This window comes from Plasmodium relictum, assembly GCF_900005765.1.
Source record: "Plasmodium relictum strain SGS1 genome assembly, chromosome: 10".
Lineage (NCBI taxonomy): Eukaryota > Apicomplexa > Aconoidasida > Haemosporida > Plasmodiidae > Plasmodium > Plasmodium relictum.
Window position 1 is genome coordinate 529,341 of NC_041688.1, and position 24,849 is coordinate 554,189.

At 17.6% G+C, this 24,849-nt stretch overlaps 6 protein-coding genes across 6 annotated transcripts in view; 5 read left to right on the forward strand and 1 right to left on the reverse strand.

The window, feature by feature from the left end:
- Positions 1-219, forward strand: part of PRELSG_1014700 (conserved Plasmodium protein, unknown function) — a gene marked incomplete at both ends in the record, with an annotated part of 2,304 nt that extends 2,085 nt beyond the window's left edge. Inside the window, one exon of the mRNA XM_028677070.1 lies at positions 1-219. This exon is cut by the window's left edge and continues 2,085 nt beyond it. Coding sequence (XP_028533496.1) covers positions 1-219 — 219 coding nt within the window.
- An 825-nt stretch (positions 220-1,044) lies between these two features.
- PRELSG_1014800 (conserved Plasmodium protein, unknown function) lies at positions 1,045-2,412 on the forward strand (the record flags this gene model as incomplete). Its single annotated transcript, XM_028677071.1, has 1 exon — positions 1,045-2,412. The coding sequence occupies one exon, from the start codon at positions 1,045-1,047 to the stop codon at positions 2,410-2,412; it is 1,368 nt and encodes a 455-aa protein (XP_028533497.1).
- Positions 2,413-3,870: 1,458 nt separating this feature from the next.
- On the forward strand, positions 3,871-4,774 carry PRELSG_1014900 (60S ribosomal protein L12, putative; the record flags this gene model as incomplete). Its single annotated transcript, XM_028677072.1, has 2 exons — positions 3,871-3,907; positions 4,314-4,774. 2 exons carry the CDS (start codon positions 3,871-3,873, stop codon positions 4,772-4,774), a joined length of 498 nt encoding a protein of 165 aa, XP_028533498.1.
- Positions 4,775-6,166: 1,392 nt separating this feature from the next.
- RPL2 (60S ribosomal protein L2, putative) lies at positions 6,167-7,218 on the forward strand (the record flags this gene model as incomplete). The annotated part of the gene is made up of 2 exons (XM_028677073.1): positions 6,167-6,185; positions 6,455-7,218. 2 exons carry the CDS (start codon positions 6,167-6,169, stop codon positions 7,216-7,218), a joined length of 783 nt encoding a protein of 260 aa, XP_028533499.1.
- A 5,454-nt stretch (positions 7,219-12,672) lies between these two features.
- ApiAP2 (transcription factor with AP2 domain(s), putative) lies at positions 12,673-18,309 on the forward strand (the record flags this gene model as incomplete). The annotated part of the gene is made up of 1 exon (XM_028677074.1): positions 12,673-18,309. The coding sequence occupies one exon, from the start codon at positions 12,673-12,675 to the stop codon at positions 18,307-18,309; it is 5,637 nt and encodes a 1,878-aa protein (XP_028533500.1).
- A 1,328-nt stretch (positions 18,310-19,637) lies between these two features.
- Positions 19,638-23,813, reverse strand: PRELSG_1015200 (ubiquitin carboxyl-terminal hydrolase 2, putative; the record flags this gene model as incomplete). The annotated part of the gene is made up of 3 exons (XM_028677075.1): positions 19,638-22,883; positions 23,193-23,598; positions 23,692-23,813. The coding sequence occupies 3 exons, from the start codon at positions 23,811-23,813 to the stop codon at positions 19,638-19,640; spliced, it is 3,774 nt and encodes a 1,257-aa protein (XP_028533501.1).
- Between the last annotated feature and the right edge of the window lie 1,036 nt (positions 23,814-24,849).

The following is a 24,849-nucleotide window of genomic DNA, read 5'->3' on the forward strand; positions in this document are numbered from 1 at the left end:
ACAGAAAATAAAAATTGGATGCTCAAAAATATTAATGGTCTTAATATAAAAGATTTTGATTTTAACGAAAATAATTACTTAGTAGCTGTTACAAATGAGGGAGTGCTTAAAATTCACAGACATAAAAGATGGATTAAATATGGGATATTGGCAGAAATGAGAATATCAAGTTTGCATTTTCTAAGAGAAATAAGTAACAGTACAAAAGAAAATGATTAAAATAAAAAAGAGAAAAAAAAAGAAAAAAAATTAATAAAAATTATATGTAAGCACAATAATATATATCGTATCATAAACTTGCCTATTTTATTTTGCAAATGTCATATATATTTTTTACATTTTTTAAGAACATGTTATTTTTATTAATATTTTAATTTTTTAGTTTTATTATATCTGTTATATATTTTTCATTTTAAAAAAAGAAAAAAAAAAGGTGTTTACTGAAAGATTTAACCTTTATTTTGAATGATAAAAAAAAATAAATAATGTATTACTTTTTTACATATTTTATTAATAAAATATATATAACGTTTCTATCTTGAAGTTCAGGATTTAATATTTTTATTTTTTTATTAAGATTTTTTCACGATTTCTATTTTTATATTTTGGAACAATAAAAATTAATGTTTTTTTGTTTCTTTCCACTGTTTCCCTTTTTATGAAATTTATATATATTTTTTTTAGTGAACTTTTTATTTTTTAATATTTCTTCTATTTCATTTGTTTTTATATTATGCTTTAGGTTATATATACATTTATACATATATATTTAAAATTTTTTTTTTTTTTGTATGTATACTTTCTTTTTTTGTATTTTTTTTCTTTCACCATCATTTTTTCATAATTTAACATTAAAAATAGATTGAGTAAATTTCAAAAAAGATATAATTTAATTACAACTTAATAAAAAAAAGAAAAAAATAATAATATATATTAAAAAAAATTTCTTAAAATTATTTTTAAATTTCATAATCTATGTATTAAAAATGACCAAAAATATATTGTAGTATATAAATATGACAGAGCTTTTTTATATATTTTAAAATGAGTAATTTTTCAATTTTATTTATTCAAAAGCTTGTTCCAAGTGTTAGTTTGAACAAAATTAATTCTATATATTTATTGAAGCACCTCGAAAATGTTTGTGAACATATTTTTCAAGAAAATAAGTATAACATTCGAAAATCATTAAGGATTCGTTTTTCAAATATATTATTAAAAAAAAAAGAAAAGAAGAAAAGGAAAATAATGAATTGTACAATGACCATTAAAGGTAACAATAAAATTTTTCAGCAGGTGTATCAATATATTGATAAAGCAATAGTTTTATTACCTGAATTGGGTCCAAATGGTATCCTTAGGTTACTATATGCTTTATTAAAAATAAAAAATTTCGAAAGAAGTAAAAGAAAAAAAATAATAATTTTAAAATATATTGAATACTATTTATTAAGAAGTTCAGTAAATGACGGAATGCTTAATTTTTGGAAATACGTTACAATGAACGATTCAGTATTATTTTTTAAGATGTTTGTTATGAATGATTATTTTTCTTATGATTTACTTAATACATTAATGAATAAAATAATTAATAATATTAAACATTTGGTTTCATCTGATATAGTTCTATTTTTATCTGCATATCACACTTACAAAAAAAAAATAAAGTTTAAGAGATACAAAAAAAAAGAGATATTCTTAAACGATAATTCTTTGAATATATTATACAAAGAAATCATAAATAACTTTAATCTAACAAATAAGGAAATATGTAACTTTATCACATTCTATTCATTATATGGCAAGAGTATTTCATTAAATGAAAAAATAGTGATATATTTTAAAGTAGTCAAGCATATAGAAAAAAATGTGCTAATTTATTCACCTGAACAAATTAAAAATTTAATCATAAGTTTATTTAGAATTCAAAACTTTACATTTAACAATTCTTTTAATGAAAACATAAATAAACTTAATAATAAAACTTTCGATAGTGAAATTTTTAAAAAATTATTCATTTTATATAATAATCGTAATATAGATGTAAAAATAGAAGATGAATTGAATCTTTTGAATCAGTCATTAAAAAACAATTACTATGATTATGATAGTTTAGAGAATATAATATTTAATATAAAAAATAATATCTCAAATCTGAAAAATAGAAATCAAATCAAATATATTAATTTACTTATGAAACTGCTAGATATATACAGAAACGAAAACAAAGTACATATTTCCTTACAAAAAAGATTTAATGATTTTATGTTAAGACAAATTTTAAGTGAATCTTTATCTTTTTTTAATCTTAAATATAAATTTCTACCATGGAATTTGAGGCGTATTGTTTTAAAACATCAATTAAGTAATGATAGTAAAATATGGTCATACAAATATGAATTAAAAGCATAAAAAATATTTGTGTATATGAAAATGCTTTTATTTAAAAAAAAAAAAAAATTATTTGTTTTTTTATAAGAATTCATTTCCTAAATAGTTCTCGTAATAAAAAATAAAAATTAATTTACGAACACATAAATATATATATTTTTTTTTTTTTTTGTATATAATAAAATATTTAAATATAATATCTTTATAATGTACTAATATGATTTATACGTTTTCAAATATTATATTTGGCATATTCATTTTAATTTTTCCTATATTAATAATTTTCCAATATTTTAGAATAAAATATAGTTTTAATTTTTTTATTTTACCTTTTTTGATTTTTAATCTATATTATTTTAACAAAATACCTTTTAGATACATTATGCTGTTGTTTTCTTCTTTTTTTTAATTAATATATGAAATTTTGAAGATTCTTGTAATTTTTTTTTTTTTTCATAATTAATACCTGAAATTTCAATTTAAAATTCCTTAACTTTTACTCCTTTTTAAATTCTATATTTTTCTTAAATATAATACTAAATATGAAGAATTTTATTTTAGAAAAAAATAAAGTTTTTTTTTTTCAAATAATCTTAAAACCCTTAAAACAATTCAATACATTAAATTTCATTGTATAAATTAGCAAAAAAACTTTATTTAAAAAAAAAAAAAAATTTATAACGCTGTATATTTTATTCCATTTTTATTATTACTAATAATAAAAAATAATAGAATAAAACATATACATAAATAAATATATGCATATATATATATTAAAAAAAAATAATAGTAACCCCTCAATGTGCTAATTTATTTATACTTAAATATATCTGTTTTAAGCATTTTTATTATGAGAAATATAAAAAAAAATTTGATCAATAACTTTAATTCATATAAAGAAATAAACATAGAATCAAGTAATTTTCTTTTTATTTTCATTTTTTTAAAAATGAAGTAAAATAAAATAAAAAATATTACATTTTCTAAAATTGTTCTATATAAATTTTTTAAATATACTCCCTGATTATATGTATATTTTATTTATATACGTTTATAATATTTTTAATAAAAAAAAATAAAAATAAAGTTGGATAAAATATTTAGCATACACGTCAAATTTTTATACATATATGTACATTTATATATAAAATTTTTTTTGTAAACTTATATATATATATATAATATATATATATATATATATATATGTATATGCATTATAAATATAATAAAAAATGTTTTGCAAAGAAAAAAATATTTATATAATTAATTATATATGAATATATATATATTTTTTTTAAAAAAAAATTTGATAAACTTTATATTTGATTTTTTGTAAAAAAAAAAAAAAAAATATATATATATATATATATATATAAATATAAATATAATAAAATTTAAGTTTAAAGATAAGTTAAAAATTTAAAATATTTTAAATAAAAAGGTTATTTATAACTATTAAAATTTCATTTAATTGTAAATATGGCTCCAAGACCAGACCCAAACGAAATAAAATATGGTAAAAATTTTATATATTTTTTTTATATTTATAATTTTTGATCACTATATTTTAATAATTTTTTATTGATAAATATTTGTATAAATCTCTCTAAATAGAAATGGAAAACACTAATAACTAAATTTAATTATACATTATATATAATTATTACTAAAATTTGAAAAAAAAACTTGTAAAAAGATAAAGTTAATGATTTATATATATTTATTATATAATTTGAATTCTTTTTTTTAAGTTATATTTTAAAGTTATATTACTTAATAAGAAAAAAACATCTGTATTTTTTAACGATTAAGAAACCTAAATGCTTATATATATGTTGCTTTCTTTCTTTTTCTTTATTTTTTTTTTTTACCTTTTTAAAATTTTTTAATATATATATATATATATATTTTTTTTTTAATAGTTTATATTAGACAAGTAGGAGGAGAAGTAGGAGCTTCATCAGTTTTATCTCCTAAATTAGGGCCCTTAGGTTTATCCCCCAAAAAAATTGGTGATGATATAGCTAAAGAAACTCAATCATGGAAAGGATTAAAAATTTGTGTAAAATTAACAATTCAAAATAGACAAGCAAAAATAGAAGTAGTACCTACATCTACAGCTTTAATTTTAAAAGAATTAAATGAAGCACCAAGAGATAGAAAAAAAGTGAAAAATATAAAACACAATGGAAATTTAAAATTAGAACAAATTTATTCTATTTCAAGATCAATGAGAGAAAAATCAAGAGCTAAGGAATTTAAAGGAACAGTTAAAGAAATTTTAGGAACATGCAACTCCGTTGGTTGCACTGTAGATGGAAAAAAACCAACTACTATTCAAGAGATGATTGATTCAGGTGAAATTGAAGTACCACTTGATTAGATATTAAATTAAAAAATATATTAATATACATATATATATATAATATTTTATAAAATGTACTGAGAGTATTAAAGAATATTTTATGATCTTAAAATTACTGAAATAATTAGATAACTTGAAATTTAATAATGATAATTAATAAGGTGATAAATAATAAACTTTTCATAAAATTATAATAAACATCTTACTAAAAATAAATTAATTTTTAATATCTTTTGCTTTTACAATTTTTTTTTTTTTTCTATAAACTAATAATTTTTTATCTTTAAAAACTTTTTACTTTTATATGTAGAATTATTAAATATTAATATTTTAAATATTGCCTTTTTTTTTCCTTACTTTTGCTTAAGAAAAAAAAAATATACATTAGTTATAACAAAATTTTATTTTAATCTAACTTAAAGTTATAGAAGTTCCAGATACTATATATCAAAATATATAAAACAAAACATTAAAATTGTCTAGGTAAAAAATTAAATTTTCAAAGAAATCCTTTTTGAGATAATATAAGAAAACATATAAATACTACTTTTATTAATTTTTTAAATTCATATTTGATTACATAAAATATTCCTAATAAAAAATATATCTAAAATTCCTTTTAGTAACGAAAAATATTATAAATTCATATATTCAATATGTCAACTTTCTATTTACTTTTTTTAAATTATATAATTTTAGTTTTTTTTTTCTATTCAAAATATATAATTTATGTAATATTTTAATCACTCACCCTTTTAACTTTTTTTTTTGGTTTTGTATAATTTTATCTTTTTTTTATTTGCATTCTTCTTTTAATATATATAAATTTATTTTTTTGAATAATTTTTCTATTTATTAAAATAATGTTTGTATATTTTTTACTATTAAAAATTTCTATGTGTAATTTTTTTGTTGATAATAATTTTGTATATGTATTTTTTTTCTTTTTTTTATTAATAATTTTACTTATATAAATTAATATATATATTTTTTTTCATTCATTAATAATAATTTATGTATATATATATATTTTTTTTTCTTTTTATTAAAATATATTGTTTATTGATAAAATTTTTCTATAATAATTCATCCTTATTGATATATATAGTTTTATACGGTGTATTATAACCTCTTAAATCACTTCGTTTTTAATGAAAAAAAAAAAAAAAAAATATTTTAATATATAAATAGTATTTTTATATGTTATATTATTAAAAAAAAAATCTCATTAAGAGGTTATTATAATTTTTTATGTATGTTATGAAATTTCTTGAAATAAGTATAAAAAATAAAAATATTAAATTTAAAAATTTTTTTTTTTTTTTTCATTTATAAATTTAAATAATTAAATTGATAATTTAAAAATTAAAAAATTTACATAACATACATTAAATAAAATTATTCGTAAAAATGGGAAGAGTTATTAGAGGTAATTTAAATTAAATGGAATATATATATATATATGTATTTTTTTTATTTTTTTAAGATAATATATATAAGTTGCTTATCTCTGGATGCTTGTTAATTATTTTGAATTTATATAAAAATTTTAAGATTGTACAAATAAATATTATTTATGCAATAAATTTTTATTTTAATTGCTATGCTTTTCTTGTTACGTTTTCTGTATTGTATTTTTCTTCTATAATTTTTTCTCAGCAATTTTTTGATAATTTTTTTTTAATAATTTTTATATAGGACAAAGAAAGGGTAGAGGATCTATTTTTAAATCTCATAATCATCATAGAAAGGGAGCAGCAAAATTACGTCATTTAGATTACTGTGAAAAAAAGGGTTATATAAAAGGATTAGTAAAAGATATAATACATGATCCTGGTAGAGGAGCTCCTTTAGCAAAAGTAATTTTTAAAAGAACAGATAAATATGGAAAAAAGGAAGAATTAATGGTAGCAACTGAAGGAATGTTTACAGGACAATATATTTCATGTGGGACTAAAGCACCTTTATCTGTTGGTAATATTTTACCAGTTGGAAAAATGCCAGAAGGAACATTAATATGTAACTTAGAACATAGAACAGGTAATAGAGGTACATTAGTAAAAGCTTCAGGATGTTATGCTACTATTGTAGGACAATCAGAAGATGGAAAAAAAACAAAAATTCGTTTACCTTCAGGAGCAAAAAAAACTATAGATTCAAAAGCTAGAGCTATGGTTGGTGTGGTAGGAGCAGGAGGTCGTATTGATAAACCAATTTTAAAAGCTGGTGTTGCTTATCACAAATATAGAGTAAAGAGAAATTGTTGGCCAAAGGTTAGAGGTGTTGCTATGAATCCAGTTGAACATCCACATGGTGGTGGTAATCACCAACATATAGGACATCCATCAACTGTTTCAAGAAGTGCACCTGCAGGACAAAAGGTTGGTTTAATTGCTGCTAGAAGAACTGGTTTGTTAAGGGGAGCTAAAAAAAGCAAATTAGTTGGAAAATCAGATGAATAAATAAAATAAAATTCACTTAAATTTTTTAAAAAAATCAGACTAGCAAATCTATAAGACAGAAATTATTTGTTTATAAAATTTATATGTATAATTAGAAAACAAATTTAGAAAAAAAAAAAAAAAAAGGATAAAATTAATGATGCATTTAAAACTTTTAAATATTAAAGAATCATTCAAATAAAAGCACAATTTTTTGAATGCCCACACTATATCATGTAAAAAAAATATATTTTTATAAATTTTAATATGATTTTAATAAATACATATGTATATATATTTAAAGAATAAATAAATTTCAATAGTTCATATTATAAATAGTGCTTACAAAATGTTATTCTTTTTTTCTTTTTACATTTTTGTTTTTTCTTTTTTTTTTAATCCTTGAAAAATAAACTATATAATTTTTATTTAATTTTTTTTTTTTTTTTTTTTTTTTTAATGTTGAATTATTTATATATGAAAATAGAAAATATTATAACATATGCATTTATTAATTAAATTATTAAAAAAAAATATAGAATTAGTATATTTTTTTAGAGAATTCTGATTTTTCTTTTCTTTCATCGAATACAATGAAAAATTAATATTCGTAATTTTTTTATAAAATAAAAACAAAAAAAGCTACTTGTATATTTTATATAATCAAAGAAATAGACATAAAAATAGAGGAGATATATTTTTTTTTATATGGAAAATGTAAAAATGTTAATATTAGTATTCTTTTATTTCTTTATTTTCTCTTTAGTTTTTTTTTTTTTTTTAGAGAATATCATTTTACTTATATCATAAAAAATAAAATAAAACAATGTAAGAAAGTAGGAACTAGGAACATAGGACTATGCTTTTTAAATAAATTAGTAAAACGTTTTCGTATGAATTAATTATTAAATATATCTTTAGAAAACTTTTTTTTTTCTTATCTATTTAGTTTTACTATAAACTAGTATCTTATCTAATAATTATGATTTTTAAAACTATATTATTAATTTTTTTTCTTTTTTTATATAATTTTTTTCTTGTTGCACACAATCATGTTAAAAGAAATATTAAAAAGTGTAAATGCTAAAAACTTCCCTTACTTTTTTTTATTAATTAATACTTTAAAGCATCTTAAAACATTTTATTTTTTAAATTACATAAGAAAGATTTATCATTTTAAATAAATAGTAGCTCTTTCAATACTTTGCATATGCATCAAAAAAAATTTTTTTTAATTTTAAATTTTTTGTAAATATTGCTTTTCATTAAGTTTCATTATACATAAAAGAAAAATAATATGAAAATATTATTTATTAATTCATAATACGAATAAATTAGGAAACTTTTTATCATAAAAAAATTTAGTATATTATTTTAAATAATACTGATACCATGCTTATTTATTTCTAATATTCTATAAATAATTGCTCCCTTATTTTTAATTTTGCTTATTTAAATTTAGTATGCCACATTCGAAATTGTTAAAAAAAAAAGATGATATAAAATATAATAAAAATTATTTTAAAGAAATAACTTCAAAGAAAAAAAAATTTTGTTCCTTAGGATTTTTGCAAAGATTTAAAGAATATTGCACATATAACACTCTCTTTTCTAAAAATATTCTCCACTTTTTATACAAATAAAAAAAAAAAAAAATAGAAAAAAGTTCTTGTAAAAAATGTTATAATACTAAATTATTAAAATTTTTAGTTTATATATTTTCTCTATTTTATATTAAAAAAAAATTATTATTTTAAAAATCAGAAAAAAGAAATTTAATGAAAAAGTATTTAACATTATTTTTTAAAAGAAAAATATATATATATTTTATTTTTAATGTGTATAACATTAATGGATTTTTCTCTCTTACTTTTTTTTCTAATTATGAAATTATATAAATAATTTTTTATTTTATCTTTAATAGAACATAAATATATATTTTTATTTCAAAAAAGTCCCCTCTTAATTAAATTTTACTTTTATTTTATTTATTTTTTTTTTTTTTTGTGTAAATTAACACTTATCCTCTTTATTAAAAAATTAAAATTCATTTACATTTTAATTTTAATTGTAAAGAAAAATGATAACATAGATATATTCTCTTTTTTATTTTTAAAGAGATTATTTAAAGTATCGTGCTTATATTTTTTATTTAAATAAAAATTTCATTATTTTTTTTTTTTTATAATATATGATACACATCTAAGTTCACATAAAATGGAAAAATTGAAACATAAAAAAAAAAAAAAATTATTCTAACATTATGCATATGCATCTATTTGTATTTTCATTCACTATATTATTAGCTCTATTGTAAAAAGGGATTTATTTTCTTTTTTTGATATCCATATCAATGCTTGATAATTAGTTATTTATAATTTTAATAACACTTTTTTATACTATAGTATGTTAAATTTATTTTTTTAAAATACAATTTTTTTTTTTTTAATGAGAGTTTCTTAAAACATTGCTGACGCATGTGCAACTTTTATGTAACTTTTTATTTTTATTTTTTTTTTAACTCATGCACACGAAAACAAAAGCACCTTATGTAAACTAAGTTTTTACACATTTAACTTGTATGAAATAAAATTAATATAATGAATTGGTATGTATAAGAAATATTAAAAATATTTACATTTTTTTATGTAAACATATTCTAGTATGCATTCCTTTATGTTCAAATATATTAAGAAAGAATAAAAATAAAATGAAAAGAAATTCGTAATTATATAATTTCTTTTTTTTTTTTTTTGTAATTTATTTTCTAATGTTTGCACTAAATTATGTATTTATATATATATGATATGCATTAATAGTTGATTTTTCTTATAATTTGTTGATAAACTATATATTTTATTAAAAAAAAAAAAAAAGTAAGACAAAAACAAAAAAAGAAAAAGAAAAAGAAAAAAGAAAAAAAAAAGAAGAAAAAGGAAAAAAGAAAAAAATGAAAAATGAAAAAAGAAAAAAGAAAAATGAAAAATGAAAAAAGAAAAGAAATTAGAAAAAAGAAAAATGAAAAAAGTAAAGAAAAAAGAAAAAATTTTAAGACACTAATATATCAAGAATTTTTTTTTTTTTATAAAATGCATTATATATTATTTCTTTTGTATTTTTAAAAAAAAATATTTTTAGTGCAAAACCATGAATAAAAAAAAATTTAATTAATGGTAGATGTTATACTTATTATATACCACATATTGTATCGAATTAAAAAAAAAAATGCATACATAAATAAACAAGCACATTATTTCACTAGAAAAAATAAAAAATAAAAAATAAACATACTATTTTATTAATAAAGAAAAAAAAAAAGAAAAAAGACTAAAATTGTGTGACATCTTTTAATATATATATTAATTAAATATATATATATATATATATATATATATATATATATATATATATATATATATATATATATATTATATGTATATATATATATATATACTTTTTTTTTTTTTTTTGCAATAAATCCTTGTGGTTATTAGGAAAATATAAAATTAAATTTTTAAATTTTATTTTTCTTTGTTTTTTATTATTGATTTTGTATTTTTACACACATTTATGAATCTTTTTTTTTTTTTTTTTTATTCTTTTTCTTTTTTGCCCCTTTTTTTATATCTCAATATATATTTGACATACATATTTTTTTATTTTAGTTTTTATATTTTATATTTTTTTTTTTTTCCTAGTTTTTTGCTTGCCAAAATATGTGTATATAAAACTAAATGTTTAAACTTTCTTTTTTGTAAACAAAGATAATAATGCATGAAAATTTTCAAAAGTTTTTACTTGTGTTTTTATAAAATATTACATATTTTATATAAACAAAAGTAATAAAAAAAATTAAATTATTTATAATTTTTGTATTTTTATATACATATTTTTTCTCTACTTCATAATTTTTAATTTTTTCTATAGAATCATATAAGTTGCTTATATATGCATATACATATATTATTTTTTACTTATTATTGTTATTATCAAATAAGAACAATAATAGTTCTAATTAATATAAATAGTATCTTATTTTACAAGTGCATATATATATGTGCATATATTCATATATATATAGTGTATGATTTGTGACTATGTATTTTCATAAATTTAAATATTTTTTTTTTAAAGGTTTTACATAAACAAAAAGTAAAAAATCAAAAAGAGAAAAATAAGTAGACAAATAGAAGTGCTATTTTTCTATAACATAATATATGTATCTATCATTCTATATATATATATATTAAGCCATCAATGTGATGTTTATATTTCTTTATATAGCAAATATTGTTTATTTTTATTAAACTTCATTAAGAGTAATATATTTTATTCAAAAAAGAACATTATATTAGAAAATAAGAAAAAAATTATATAGATAAATATATATTTATTATATTTTTAAAATTCATATTTCACATATACATAAATGATGCTTATGTATGCATGTATATATATATATATATATATACACATAATTTTTTTTTTTTTTTTTTTGTGATAAGGAAATATTATTAAAAAACAAATAATTAGATTTCTTCTGACATTTTGGTTCCATAGTATAATATTAAATTAAAATTATATATATATTGCTTTTTTTTTTTTTGTTAAATTGATTTGAATTATTAAATATTTACTTGTTATATGCATTATTGTAAATTTTCTATTTTTATTTTATTTTATTATTTTTTTTTTTTATTCAGTTTTTGAATGTTTCTTATCATTTTAAAAATATGATTTATATATGTTTTAGTATTGTCTAAATTTTTTTTTCATATATTTTCTAAAAAAATATATATTTATATAGGAATTTATTTGAAAATAAAATTCTATTATTTTTTTAATGTTCTATATTGCAACATAAGAATATTATTATATTTGTTTGCATAAATTTAATTTATGATGTTTTAGAATAATATTTATTTTTAACAACATATATATGTATGCATATAAAAAATTTTGTTTATATATTTTTTTATTTAAGAAAAAAATATTAAATTTTTTTTAATTGTATATTTATAAAAATAATATTTATGTACTAATTAATTTTTCTTTTCTTTTTTTTAATTGAATATATCTAAGAATTATAATTAAAAATAAAAGTTTTTTGGTTTTATTAAAGGAAAAAAAAGAAAAGAATTAGAAAAAAGAAAAAAAAAAAAAGACGTATTTTAATGTATTTTTTTTTTTTAAATATATGAGACAAATTTTTGTAAATTTTGTAATATCATATTTTTTATGAATATACAGTTCTTGTTATTCGTGTAAGTATAATACATAAATATTACAAAAAAAAAAAAAAATTATGCATATTTTTGTAGTATAATTGAAAACTGTTTTAAACAATTAGTTTTTATATAATTTTTTTCTATTTTATTATTGTTATTATATATATATTCACTTTTGTGAATATTTTATAAAGTAATAAAATTTTTTTTTTTTGTTTTAATTTTTTTTTTAATTATAGTAGCAAGGATGGAATTAGAAAAAGGAAGTTATTTGGTAAATATAGATAGTATTAATTCTGAAATTAAAAATAATAATGATATAAATATTTTAAAAAATAGTAAAAAAATGAATCTTACTAACGACCATTCTTCAATGAATAATTCTAATAGCAGTGGAATTAAAATAGGAATAAATAAGAAAGATTATGATTTATATATTAGTCAGTTAAAAGATAAAAACACTAAACAAATAATTAAAAATAAATCAAAACAAATAAAAAGGAATATTATAAAAAATAATGATAGTAATACACTTGATAATGACGAAAAACTCTTAGATACAAATACGTATGACCATGAATATTGTTATGCAAGTATAAATAAAAAAATAGTTAATAATAAGTTTGCTAATTTGGTTAAACTAGATAACAATGTAATTGAAGAACATGAATTAAAAAATAATTTAGATTTAAATAATAATTTCTTAGAAAAAAATAACATAAATAATATGCACATAATCAATGTAAAATCCAATAAAAATGTACTAGTTTATGAGAATTTGCAGAATGATTTAGAAAATAAAGAAAAAAATAATTTTAGCAAGACAAATTATTTGCAAAATTCTACTAACAATAATTTTTGCGAAAGTCAAGAGTTAAAAAGTTTTGAAAATAACAATTTTAATAATATTAGTGAAAATAAAAATAATAAAAATAATAATTATAAAAATGATGATTTTGATAACATTGGAGAGAATTATAACACTGTTAATAATAATAATCATAATTCTAATTATTGTGATAATAATGAAGATTATAATAAATTAAGTCAGAGGAATTATTTAACAAATGATTTATATAATCCTTATAATACTGTAAAAAGTAACAATTTAGTTACCAATCGAAATAATAAAAACTACGAAAAGAATACGTTAGTTGATACACATATAAATTTGAATTTCAAAAATGTTCCTATTTTAGATAGAAATGAATTTTATCAAAACACTTACAGTCTTTTAAATAATGTTCAACTTGCAAATAAATTAAATAATTTTTGCTGTAAAATACAAAAAGAAGAAAATATTGAAAAAAAAAATTATGAAGAAAATAAAACAAATTTTATTGAAAATAAAAAATATATTTATGAATCAGCTGATAATACACAATTAAAAGATTCTGAAAAAAAAAAAGAAACACAAGTAATTTCATGCAATAATATTTCTTATGATGATGAAAGTACAAAGGATAAAAATGAAACATTTAATGAATTATTAGATAAAAATTTGTTATTAAATGCAAATTCATTCTATGAAGCAAATAATGATAAAAATGAAAATATCAAATGCTTTATCTCTGAAGAAAATTATGATATCACAAAAAAAACATTAAAAAAAAGAAAAAGAAAAAATGAGGAATTAGTATTATTAGATAATGATAAAAGTAATAAATTACTTTTTATTTATAATGAGAACCTAAATATAAAAGATTTTCCTTTAAAAAATAAAGAAAAAAGCATGCGAAATGAAGAAAATTATGGTATTATAAATGAAAAAAGTTATATGAATAATATTTTTAATAATAATAATAAGTTAGACATAAAGCTTAACTTTAATTATAGTGATAGCAAAAACAGTAATATGGAAAATAAATATGATTGTAAATTATTTAATGAAAATAAAAACAATAATTTACAATACTTTAATGATTTAAATACAAAAAAGGCTAATAAAAAATTGATGAAAAGAAATAAGATTAGTAAAAATAAAAATAATATAAAAATTGATGAAGAAAACGTTTACATAAGAAATGAAAACATTAGTAATTATAGTTCAAACACTAATATTAGTTCTAGTATAGGCAATAATGATTATGATAACAATAATAATAATGATAATAATAATAATGATTGTAATAATGAAAATAATAATAATAATAATAATAATAATAATAATAATAATAATAATAATAATAATAATGATGATGATGATGATAATGGTAATAATAATAATAATAATAATAATAATAATAATAATAATAATAATAATAATAATAATAATAATGATAATAATAATAATAATAATAATAATGATAATGATAATAATAATGATAATAGCAATGATAATAATAATAATAATAATAATAATGATAATAATAATAATAATAATGATAATAATAATAATAATGATAATGATAATAATAATAATAATAATGATAATAATAATAATAATGATAATGATGATGATAATTATAATAATAATAATAATGAAAATAATGAAAATTTTAGTAGTAATAATACCACTACTGATAATAACGATAAAAATAACAATAATCTAATAAATAATAATAATGGAAAATATTTAAAGAGACCTCAAAGGAATGCTGCTAAGAAATGCATTAATTTATGGTCAGAAGAATTGAAAAAAAAAAATGATAAAAATAATTCTTGTAATGATAAATTGAAACTTTTCAATGATTCTAAAAAAGATGAAAAATTAATAAAAAAAAAGGAAAAGGAGAAAGAGAAAGAGAGGACAGAAACAAAAAATGAAGATATAAAAGATGAAATTAAAAATGAAAATAATATTAGTATGGATATAAAATTTGAAAATGTAAAAAATATTGAAGGAAAAAATGAAAATATGATAAATAATGAAATAAAATTGGATAATTTGAAAAGTAAAAAATTAGGAAACGTAGACACAAAAAAAAGCGAAAATATTTTATTAAATGATGAAAATAAAATACCCATATTATTTAATGAATCAATGGATGAAAGAGAAATGTTCAAGTATTTAGATTTGTTAAGGCATTTACCAAGTAAAAAGGGGGGAGCCCAATATAAGTTACATAAGGCTATTTTAACAGAAGAAATGGTTAAAAGAGCAAAGAAGTTTCCTTTAGTTCAAGGAGTATACTTTGATAGATATCAACAAAGATGGAGTGTTAACTGGAATGAAGACGGAAAAAGGGTGGCTAAATATTTTCCGATCAAATTATTTGGCTTTGATTATGCTCGTAGATTAGCTATTTATTGCAAAAATTATCAAAAGATACCTGAAGAAGCATTAATTTTTGAACAAGCTTATAGAGCTAATCAGCAAAATAATAAATTAAAAAATGAAAATAATCATAATGGTAATGGAAATAATAAATTAAAAAAAGGAAGCAAAAAAAGTTATAAAAAGAAAAGTGCCAATAAAACTGTTTATTCTAATATTGAAAATTCAAGTAGTTACAATAAAAAAAAAAAAAGTAATAATAATACAATAGATAAAAAAAATTTTAAATTAAGTGATATAAATATATCTTCACTAAATGATTTTCCCGTATTTAGCTCATATTTTAATTCCAATTCCAATAACAACAGCAATAACAATAACAGTGTAGTCAATTCTTCATTTAATTATAAAGGTATTAATAACTCTGGTAATATGAATAATAAAAATAATTTTCATTCAAATATGGTAGAAATATTCTCAAGCAAATTAGATACTTCTTCTTCACATAATTTACAAAACATAAATACATTAAATGAAAATAACAAAGAAAGTATAAATAAACTACATATTAATGATCCTATTTTTTTAAATAATTCTTTAATAACTTTAAAAAATAATGATAAAATAACTAAGAATTCTGATAATATTAATAAAAATATGGGTATCCTTAAAGTAAACTCAGAAAATTTAGAAGAGGCAAATAGCATGAATATTCATCAAATGAATAATATTAATATTGATAAAACAAATAATTTAAATATTTATAAAATGAAAACTTCAAATAATGATATAATAAATAGTAGTGTAAGCGTCAGTGATAAAATAAGCGATAGTTCAAATAAAGATAAAATAAGCAGTATTAAAATGAATGAATGTAATGTTGAAAATAAAGAAACAAGTAATTTAGGCTTAGAAAAAGGAAACGATGCACATTTTAAAACAAAAAATAATATAGATGCTATAGATAAAAATATAGTAAAAAATTTTAAATCTGTTAACATAAATGAATATAATGTTAATGATAAAAATAGTAAAAAATCTCATACAAAAAAAAAAAATTTAGTTTGTTCATCTACTGGAACTTCATCTTTTCAGTCATCTTCCTCATGTATATCTTCTTCTTCTTCATCTTATAAAAATATAGAAAATTCATCACCTAAATGTCCTCACTATAATGATAATGAAAATAGTATATATAATATAAGAGATTCTATAAAGCATAAGAACACTATTAACACTAATTGTAATGATATCAACATTTCTTTGAATTCCGATTTAAATAAAAATATATCAGAACAGTTTAGTGAAAAAGTTAATAATATAAATTGCTATATAAAAAAAGAGAGCGATATTAATGAAAATATAATACAGAATACAACATATAAAAATAGCTCTCCTCAAAGTAGTATTGGTAGAAACATAAATGATCTTGTAGGCACTTATAAAATAAATAATGTAAATAAATATAATGATTTAATAAATTGTGTATCTAAATTTAATGATATAGGTAAAATTAACGATACGAATAATTTAAGTGACAACAATACTATAAATGATACTAATAACAACTTAAATGATAATACAAATAAGGATACTCAGGTTGATAATAGTGATGATATTAATTCAAGAATTGTTGGTGTACATTATGATCGAAAACAGTATAGATGGAAAGCTACTTGGTATACTTCACATGGTAGAAGATGTGCAAAATATTATCCCATCAAACAATATGGTTATTTAGAAGCAAAAAAGATGGCTATAGAATGTAGAAAAGCATATAATTTATATAAGAAATTAAAAAAAAATCCTCAAAATAAAGAAAATAATGATATAAATTTTAACAGTACAATATTTCCTAAAGAATACTATATAACATTATTTGAAAATGATGAAAAAAAAGACAGGCATTATTGGGAAAATAAAAAAAGTAAAAAAAATAAAAAAAGTGTTTATTTAGATAATAATGAAAAACAAAAAAGACATTACAACGAAGCACTAAAAAAAATTAACAATATTAAATGCAATGAACTTAATGAATTAAATGAATATATGAATAATAAAAGTGATATGAATTCTATTAACTTTATTTCACTGAACAACAATATGTCGAATGTAAATAATTTAAGTAATAATAATAATAATGAAAATGAAGAAAAATCATCACCACCTAAATATGCTTTACCATTAAATTGTAAAAATTCATGCTGCAATAAATTAAATAATGAGCTGTATAATAATATTTGTATTTCCAAAAATTCTTCATCTTTGTTATCTTTATATTATTTATCAGAAAATATTTTAAAATTTCAGAAGGGTACAATAAAATGTATACTGCAGGATTTAAGAGATAACTGCTTGTCTAATTTAGCATATGATTTGAAAAATATAACATTTCAAGAATATTATATGGCTATTCACTATTTAAATAGATATGTTGATGATTCAAATTGTTACGATGATATATTTTTTCTACTCAAAATTTTAGCAAAAAATTTAGAAATAAGAAAAATACCAAGTTTATATAATGAGGAAGAACAAAAAGAATTATTAAATTCCTTAACTATAATTACAAAACAAATGAAAAACAATTATTCTTATTTATCATCTAATAATTTGAAAAATTCAAACGATAATGAAAAATTTTCTCCTTTAATATTTCAACTATAATTATTAAATTTTTTTTTTTTCTTTTTTTTTTTTTTTTGTTAGAAATTTATTTTCTTTTTTTCGTTTAAAGTTTGATTTTACTTATATATAAAGCATGGATGCTTAAATTCGTCTTATTTTTTCCCCTTTTAGTTGAATTCAAGAACACTTTTTTTTTTTTTCAAATAAATTCTATGTCTTTACAGAATTTTTTGTATTAAAAAAAAATAATTTATTTAAAAATTTTTTTCTAAATTTTTCTATTATTGCTACATATATATATATATGTGTAAATTTTATTTTCATCATATTATCACAAATTTTTTATAATTGTATCAAATTAACAAAATAAAAGAAAATATTCGATTTTGCTTTAAAAAAAAAAAATCTAAATAACCTTAAATTTTAATTTTATATATTTTCTAATTAATGTTGTACATTTATTTCACATACAATGTTAGAATAAAAATCTTAATTTTTTTTTATTTATTTTTCTTAAAATGTAAAAAGTAAAAATTTCGTAAAGTTCCTTTTAAGTGTGTAGAATTAATTGCCTTTTCATTTAAATTTAACTATATATATTTTTACATACATACTTGTAAATAAAAATGTAAAAATATTAATTTTTTCTTTAACTTATTTTATTCTTTTTCATTTTTTGGAAATTTGATATGAAAAATACAAAAAATTACATTCAATATATTTGTCTTAAAATTGTTCACGTGAAAGCTAAACAAAAAAAAAAAAAAAAAAATTAAAATAAAATGAAATAAAGTAAAATAAAATATAAATATAAATATATATTTTAAAACAAAATTTTTTGAAAATAAAAAAAAAAAAATTAACAGAACTTTTTAATATCATAGATTGTATCTAAGTTTAAATATTTTTCTCTTAAGAACTTATCTATAAATTTAAAAGAGTTGACAAATGCAATAAAATGTAACGAATATAATAATAAAAAATAACAAGCAATATTTTTTTTAAAAAAAAAAAAAAAATTCTTTATATATATAGTATAAATTCATAAAAATGAACTTTCATCAAAATATTAATTAAAATATAAAATTCTTATTCATAAAAATGAGAAATTAACTTGTACAAAAATTTAAAAAAATCTGTATAATTGCTTAAAAAAAAAATTTTAAATGAAGAATCATATAATTTGGAGTATATTAATTATGAGTTCTTTAAGTATGGAAAAATATATACTTCATTTTAAATAGGTATATATTATCTATTGGGTACTATATTTTTTTTCTATTATTACATTTTAATTTAGATAATGTCGAAAATTATTTTAATTTTTTATTTTAAATTAACTTTTTTTTTTTTTTTTATTATTTAATTTAATTATAATAACTTGCATTTGCTATAGCAATAGCTTGTTCTTCTGCTAAATTTCTATTTTCAGCAAAACCTGGGAATTTTTCATTTTTATGAGATAACAATTGATAAAATAACAAATAAGCATTTTTTGTATTAACTTGAGATTCATCAATGCTTGTAACAAATGTATCATTAAAATTATACCATTTATCTTTTAACTTGGCATAAGCAAAATAATGACCTCCACATAATCCACCTGTATGACAGTTAACTCCAATTAATTCATATATAGGTAAATAATGAGGATCTAATTTTTTCATATGTTTTAAACCATCTTCTAAAATATATGGGGACATATTTAAATATTCATTCTCTTTGTGTGGATAGTAAACATAAGAATCTATTTTTGTTCTTAACCATCTGTTTGTGTTATTAAATCGTTTCAGATGTAGTATTAATATAATTGGCATTCGAAATAAATCTAATTTTTTATATGCTTGTACATGTAATTTACAATTACTACAATACCATGTATTATTTTCATCTAAATGTTCTTCCTCAGAAAATAATTTTAAACATGTATCTATTCCATACCTTTCTTCTAAATCTACAAGCGTCAATGTCTTGATATCTAATGATAATTCGGTATCTATTGCAACACTATTTAGATAAATTATTATAAGTCTTTTTTCATCTGAATTTTTAATATAATCTGATAAGTAAGTTCCATCTCTTTTTAATTCTAAACCTAAATTATCCTTAGGTGTCCATTCTTCTTTTAAATTATAACATGGTATATATAAGGTGAATTTATCTAAATAATCATCACAATCATTTAAATTAGTTCTCACATTTATATTATCATCAGTACTGTTATTAACGCTATTAATATCATCATAATTATAATAATAATTATTATAATTATCATTACTATCATTATTATTATTAGTAGTAGTAGTAGTATTATAAATACTATTATTATTACTATTATTATTATTAGTAGTAGTAGTAGTATTATAAATACTATTATTATTAATATTATTATTATTATCATTATTATTATTATTATTATTATTATTATTATTATTATTATTATTATTATTATTATTATTATTATTATTATTATTATTGCTATTAAAATTATTATTGTTATTAAAATTATCTTTTTTATTACTTTCAATATTTTGTACAGCATTTTTGTTTTTATGAAATAGTTTACTTAATTTACTTTGATTATCGAAATTTTTTATTTTATCCACATATATATTTTTATTATATGAAGTTTTTACTTTATTATATAAATCAAGTAAGGTGAAGTTAAAAGGAACATTAAATAAAAGGGGAAGATCATTATTCTTCATTTTGTACAAAAGTTGTTCATCTTTACATATAGGTACAATTAACAAAGAAAAATATTTGTCATGAAAATTATTAAAATCCTGACTAAAAAAAATTCGGTCTTTAAGTAACTCATTATAAGAAATATATTCACTATTTTTATTAACTTCATTTGAATCATCAGTATCCTGCACATTTACTTCGTTTCCATCTTCTGCATCATCATATTCTTCCACCTCCTCTTCTTGATGGCACTTATCCCCTTTTCTTAAAGAATTAGATAATATTCCTTTCCTTTTTTTTATTATTTTGCTTGTGCAAAGCTTATTTTTCAAAGTTTTTTTATCATTAGTTTCATTTTTTATATTTATTTCTTCATCTTTTAAGCTAGTATTATTTGTAGTAACTGTTGAATTAGTAAGAACCTCCAAATTTTCATCCCTTTTTAATTCTAAATTCTTATCAATTAAATGGCCAAATATTTTAGGTAAAATAAAAACAAATATATGACTAATTCCTTTTCCATTTCTTGTATGAGGTTCTGTTACAAAATCAGTATTATTTAAAACTTGAAAAAAATTATTACATGCTAAATTTTTGAATTTTGTATAGAGAAAAGAAAGATTATTAATTTCTAACTCTTCAATAGAGGATATATTACACATAGAACAAATACTTTCATGAATACTACTTATATCTGCCTCTTTTAAAGTATTAGTTATTTTAGTTTTGTTTTTTATAGCTTTAATATAATTATTAATATCAGTGTTTTCTTCATTTTCTTCACAAAATTCATTTTTATCATCTAAATATTTTGCATGAAAATTAAATGCATTTCCTTCATGAGGATATTTATTATTTTTTATGATAGATTTACTGTGTAAAAGTATGTTCTTTCTTTTATTTTTTAAGTTTTTAATAATATTTAAAAAAAATATTTTCAACTTTAACACTTCTTGTGACCCATTAAAAGAGCATGAAAATCTCATTCCAATAGGGATATCTCTATTTAACATAATATGGAACCAAATTCTATGATTTTTTTTTGAAGGAAGAGGAATAGACAAATACATAAAAGGGTCAAACGTAATACTAACCTTCTTACATTTAGGGCATTGTAACCTCGATCTATATTGCCCTTGAAATAAATCAACAACAATTGAATTATTAATTTCTTTGTGTCTATTCCATGAAGCCTCAGCAACATCTATATCTAATTTATCTACACCACCTTGCAACTTTTCCTCATAATATGGTTTTTTTCTAATCAAATTTAAATCTTCATGTAATCCATCTAATAAAAAAGCTAATAATTCTTGAGAATCATGTTGTTGATATCCATAAAACTCATCTCTTTTTTCGCTGATGGCTTGCTTTAATGCTTTAGGTGCATATGGCTCATCTCTCTTATTAATTTTCCACATTTCTAGTAAAGTCTCGTAATAAGCTTTTGCTAATCTACCATGTTGACCAACAGGATTGGAATAATTTATGTGATTCCAAAAAGTACCACTTAAAAAATAATTAGAAAATTTTAGAATTTTGGATAAACATTGTAGAGATGAATTTAAAAAACATGTATTTCCTAAATTTATTAGACCTCGATCACCTCCCTTATCGAATATATATTGGATACTCTTCGTCTTTATTGAATCTTCTTCATTTTCTATTTTTCTATTTGTTTCTTTTCTATTATAATTATAATTATTATCACTTTTATTCATTAAACACTTTATATCTGGTCTTTCACTACTAATTAATAAACAACTTGTTTCATCAATATCATATTCATACACTTTTTTATTCATAGAGTAATCATGATCATCATGAATATATAAACATTTCCAATTTTTTTCTTTTCTATTATCTAAATCATCTGCATAAAATAAATTCTTCTTAAAATTATTTTTATCAAAATTTCCTAATATCTATATAAAAACAATAAAAAAAAAAAAAATGAATGGATGAGCAAATAAATGTTATAATAATAATGTAATAATAATAATAATACATATATTTAAATAATTCAAAAGAAAAATATCATTATAAAATAGAAATATATATATATATATATATATATATATATATATATATATATATACTAAATAATAAATATATTATATAATACATATAATTATATATAATTTGTTATATGCTTAAAAATATTGTAAATAACGCTATAATTTTGTGCATATATATATATATATTATTTTAAAATGAAAAAAATGAAAAAATACTTCTTTTAAAATATTTTCTATTGTATCATTTCGTAAAATGACTATTTTCATTCTAGATGGATTAGAATATTCATTAGGGTTTTTTGAATAAACAACAATTTTTAATGGCTGAATGTCCACTTTATAAATAATCTTGTCTCTTCTACTAATTTTGTAAGGATAAACTACTCTCGGTATTTTTATGTTAAACTCAAAATGTTTTTCTAATATTTTTATAGCTTTTTCTGGGTATAAAACAAAACTTATACCATTATTATTTTCATATTCTTTTAATAGTCTTGTTTTCGTTGTTACATTATTACAATCCTCTATAAATATTTTATTATTTATAACATTCGAATAGCAATTAACTTTACCTGCTTCATAATTTCTTAAGTTGTCAATGAATTCCTTATTAACAATGTACCTTCAATTAAAAAAATTAATAAAAAAAAAAAAATTTTAATAATACATATATATATTTTTCCTAATAATAAAGATTCATTTAAATAAGCATTACCATATTTCTTTTTCATTCTTAGGTTCAAATGGCAAATTATCAAAAATTTTAAATAAATTTAAAATTTGTATTTTATCAAGTAATACATTTTTGCTTGGTAAATTTGTATTAAATGAATCCATTTTCTTTAGATATAATTTAAAAAAAAAAAAAAAAAAAAATCCCAAATAATATTTTATTATTATTATTTTGTCATATTTCTAAATCAGTTCTTTCTTATCGCTCCAATTTACTATGGATACTTTATTATTATATTTTGATTATTTTCTTTTCTTTCTTTTTAATATTTTGACTTATTTTATCCTACTTTTTTTATTTTTTTTTAGACAGAATAAAATTACAATTAATTTTAATTTAAAAAAAAAAAAAGAAAAAAAAAATTGTAACCTTAAATTATGCATAAATTATAATATATCATAATTCATATACTGAAGTGATTGTTTTTCATCATAATTGTAAATTTTTTTTTTTTAATATTTTTAAAATATAATAAAATATACTTTATTACATAAATAATAAAGTAATATAAAGATAAAAAAAAAAAAATTAGAATACAAGAGGAACATAATATAAAGAAATTATAATTATGTTGTTTTTAATATTATATTTTCCATTTATATTTATTTTAAGGTTTCTATTAATAATAAAAAAAAAAAAAAATAAGAAAAAGAAAAAAAAACTTAAATATAAAATAAAAATTGTTTAAACAATTTTTTATATAATTAATTTTTAAAAAATTTTGAGTTTTTTTTTTTTTTTTTTTTTTTTAAAACAATTACCTATTTTTTTAAAATGCAAGAACAAACTTCTAATATTATGTTTATTTCTTTTTTAAAAGCTCTCTTTAGTCTGAAAGTTTATGCTTCTTTTCATGCATTGAATTTTATTGCACTGCATCACATTATTCTTTAAGACTTAGTTACTTTAATTAAAATTTTATACTTTTTTATTAAATTGTATTAAATATGTTTTAATTTTTTTATTTGTTTTTACATTATTTTTAATCTTATAGAAATATTTGTAAATTTTAAATTCTTTTTGCATTAAACAAAATTTCTTCATATTTTTTTTTTTTTATTAATATCTGCACTATTTAAAAATTTTTTCATTTTTTTTTTTTTTTTTTTTTTTTTTTTGCATAAATAAGGTTTTTTCAAA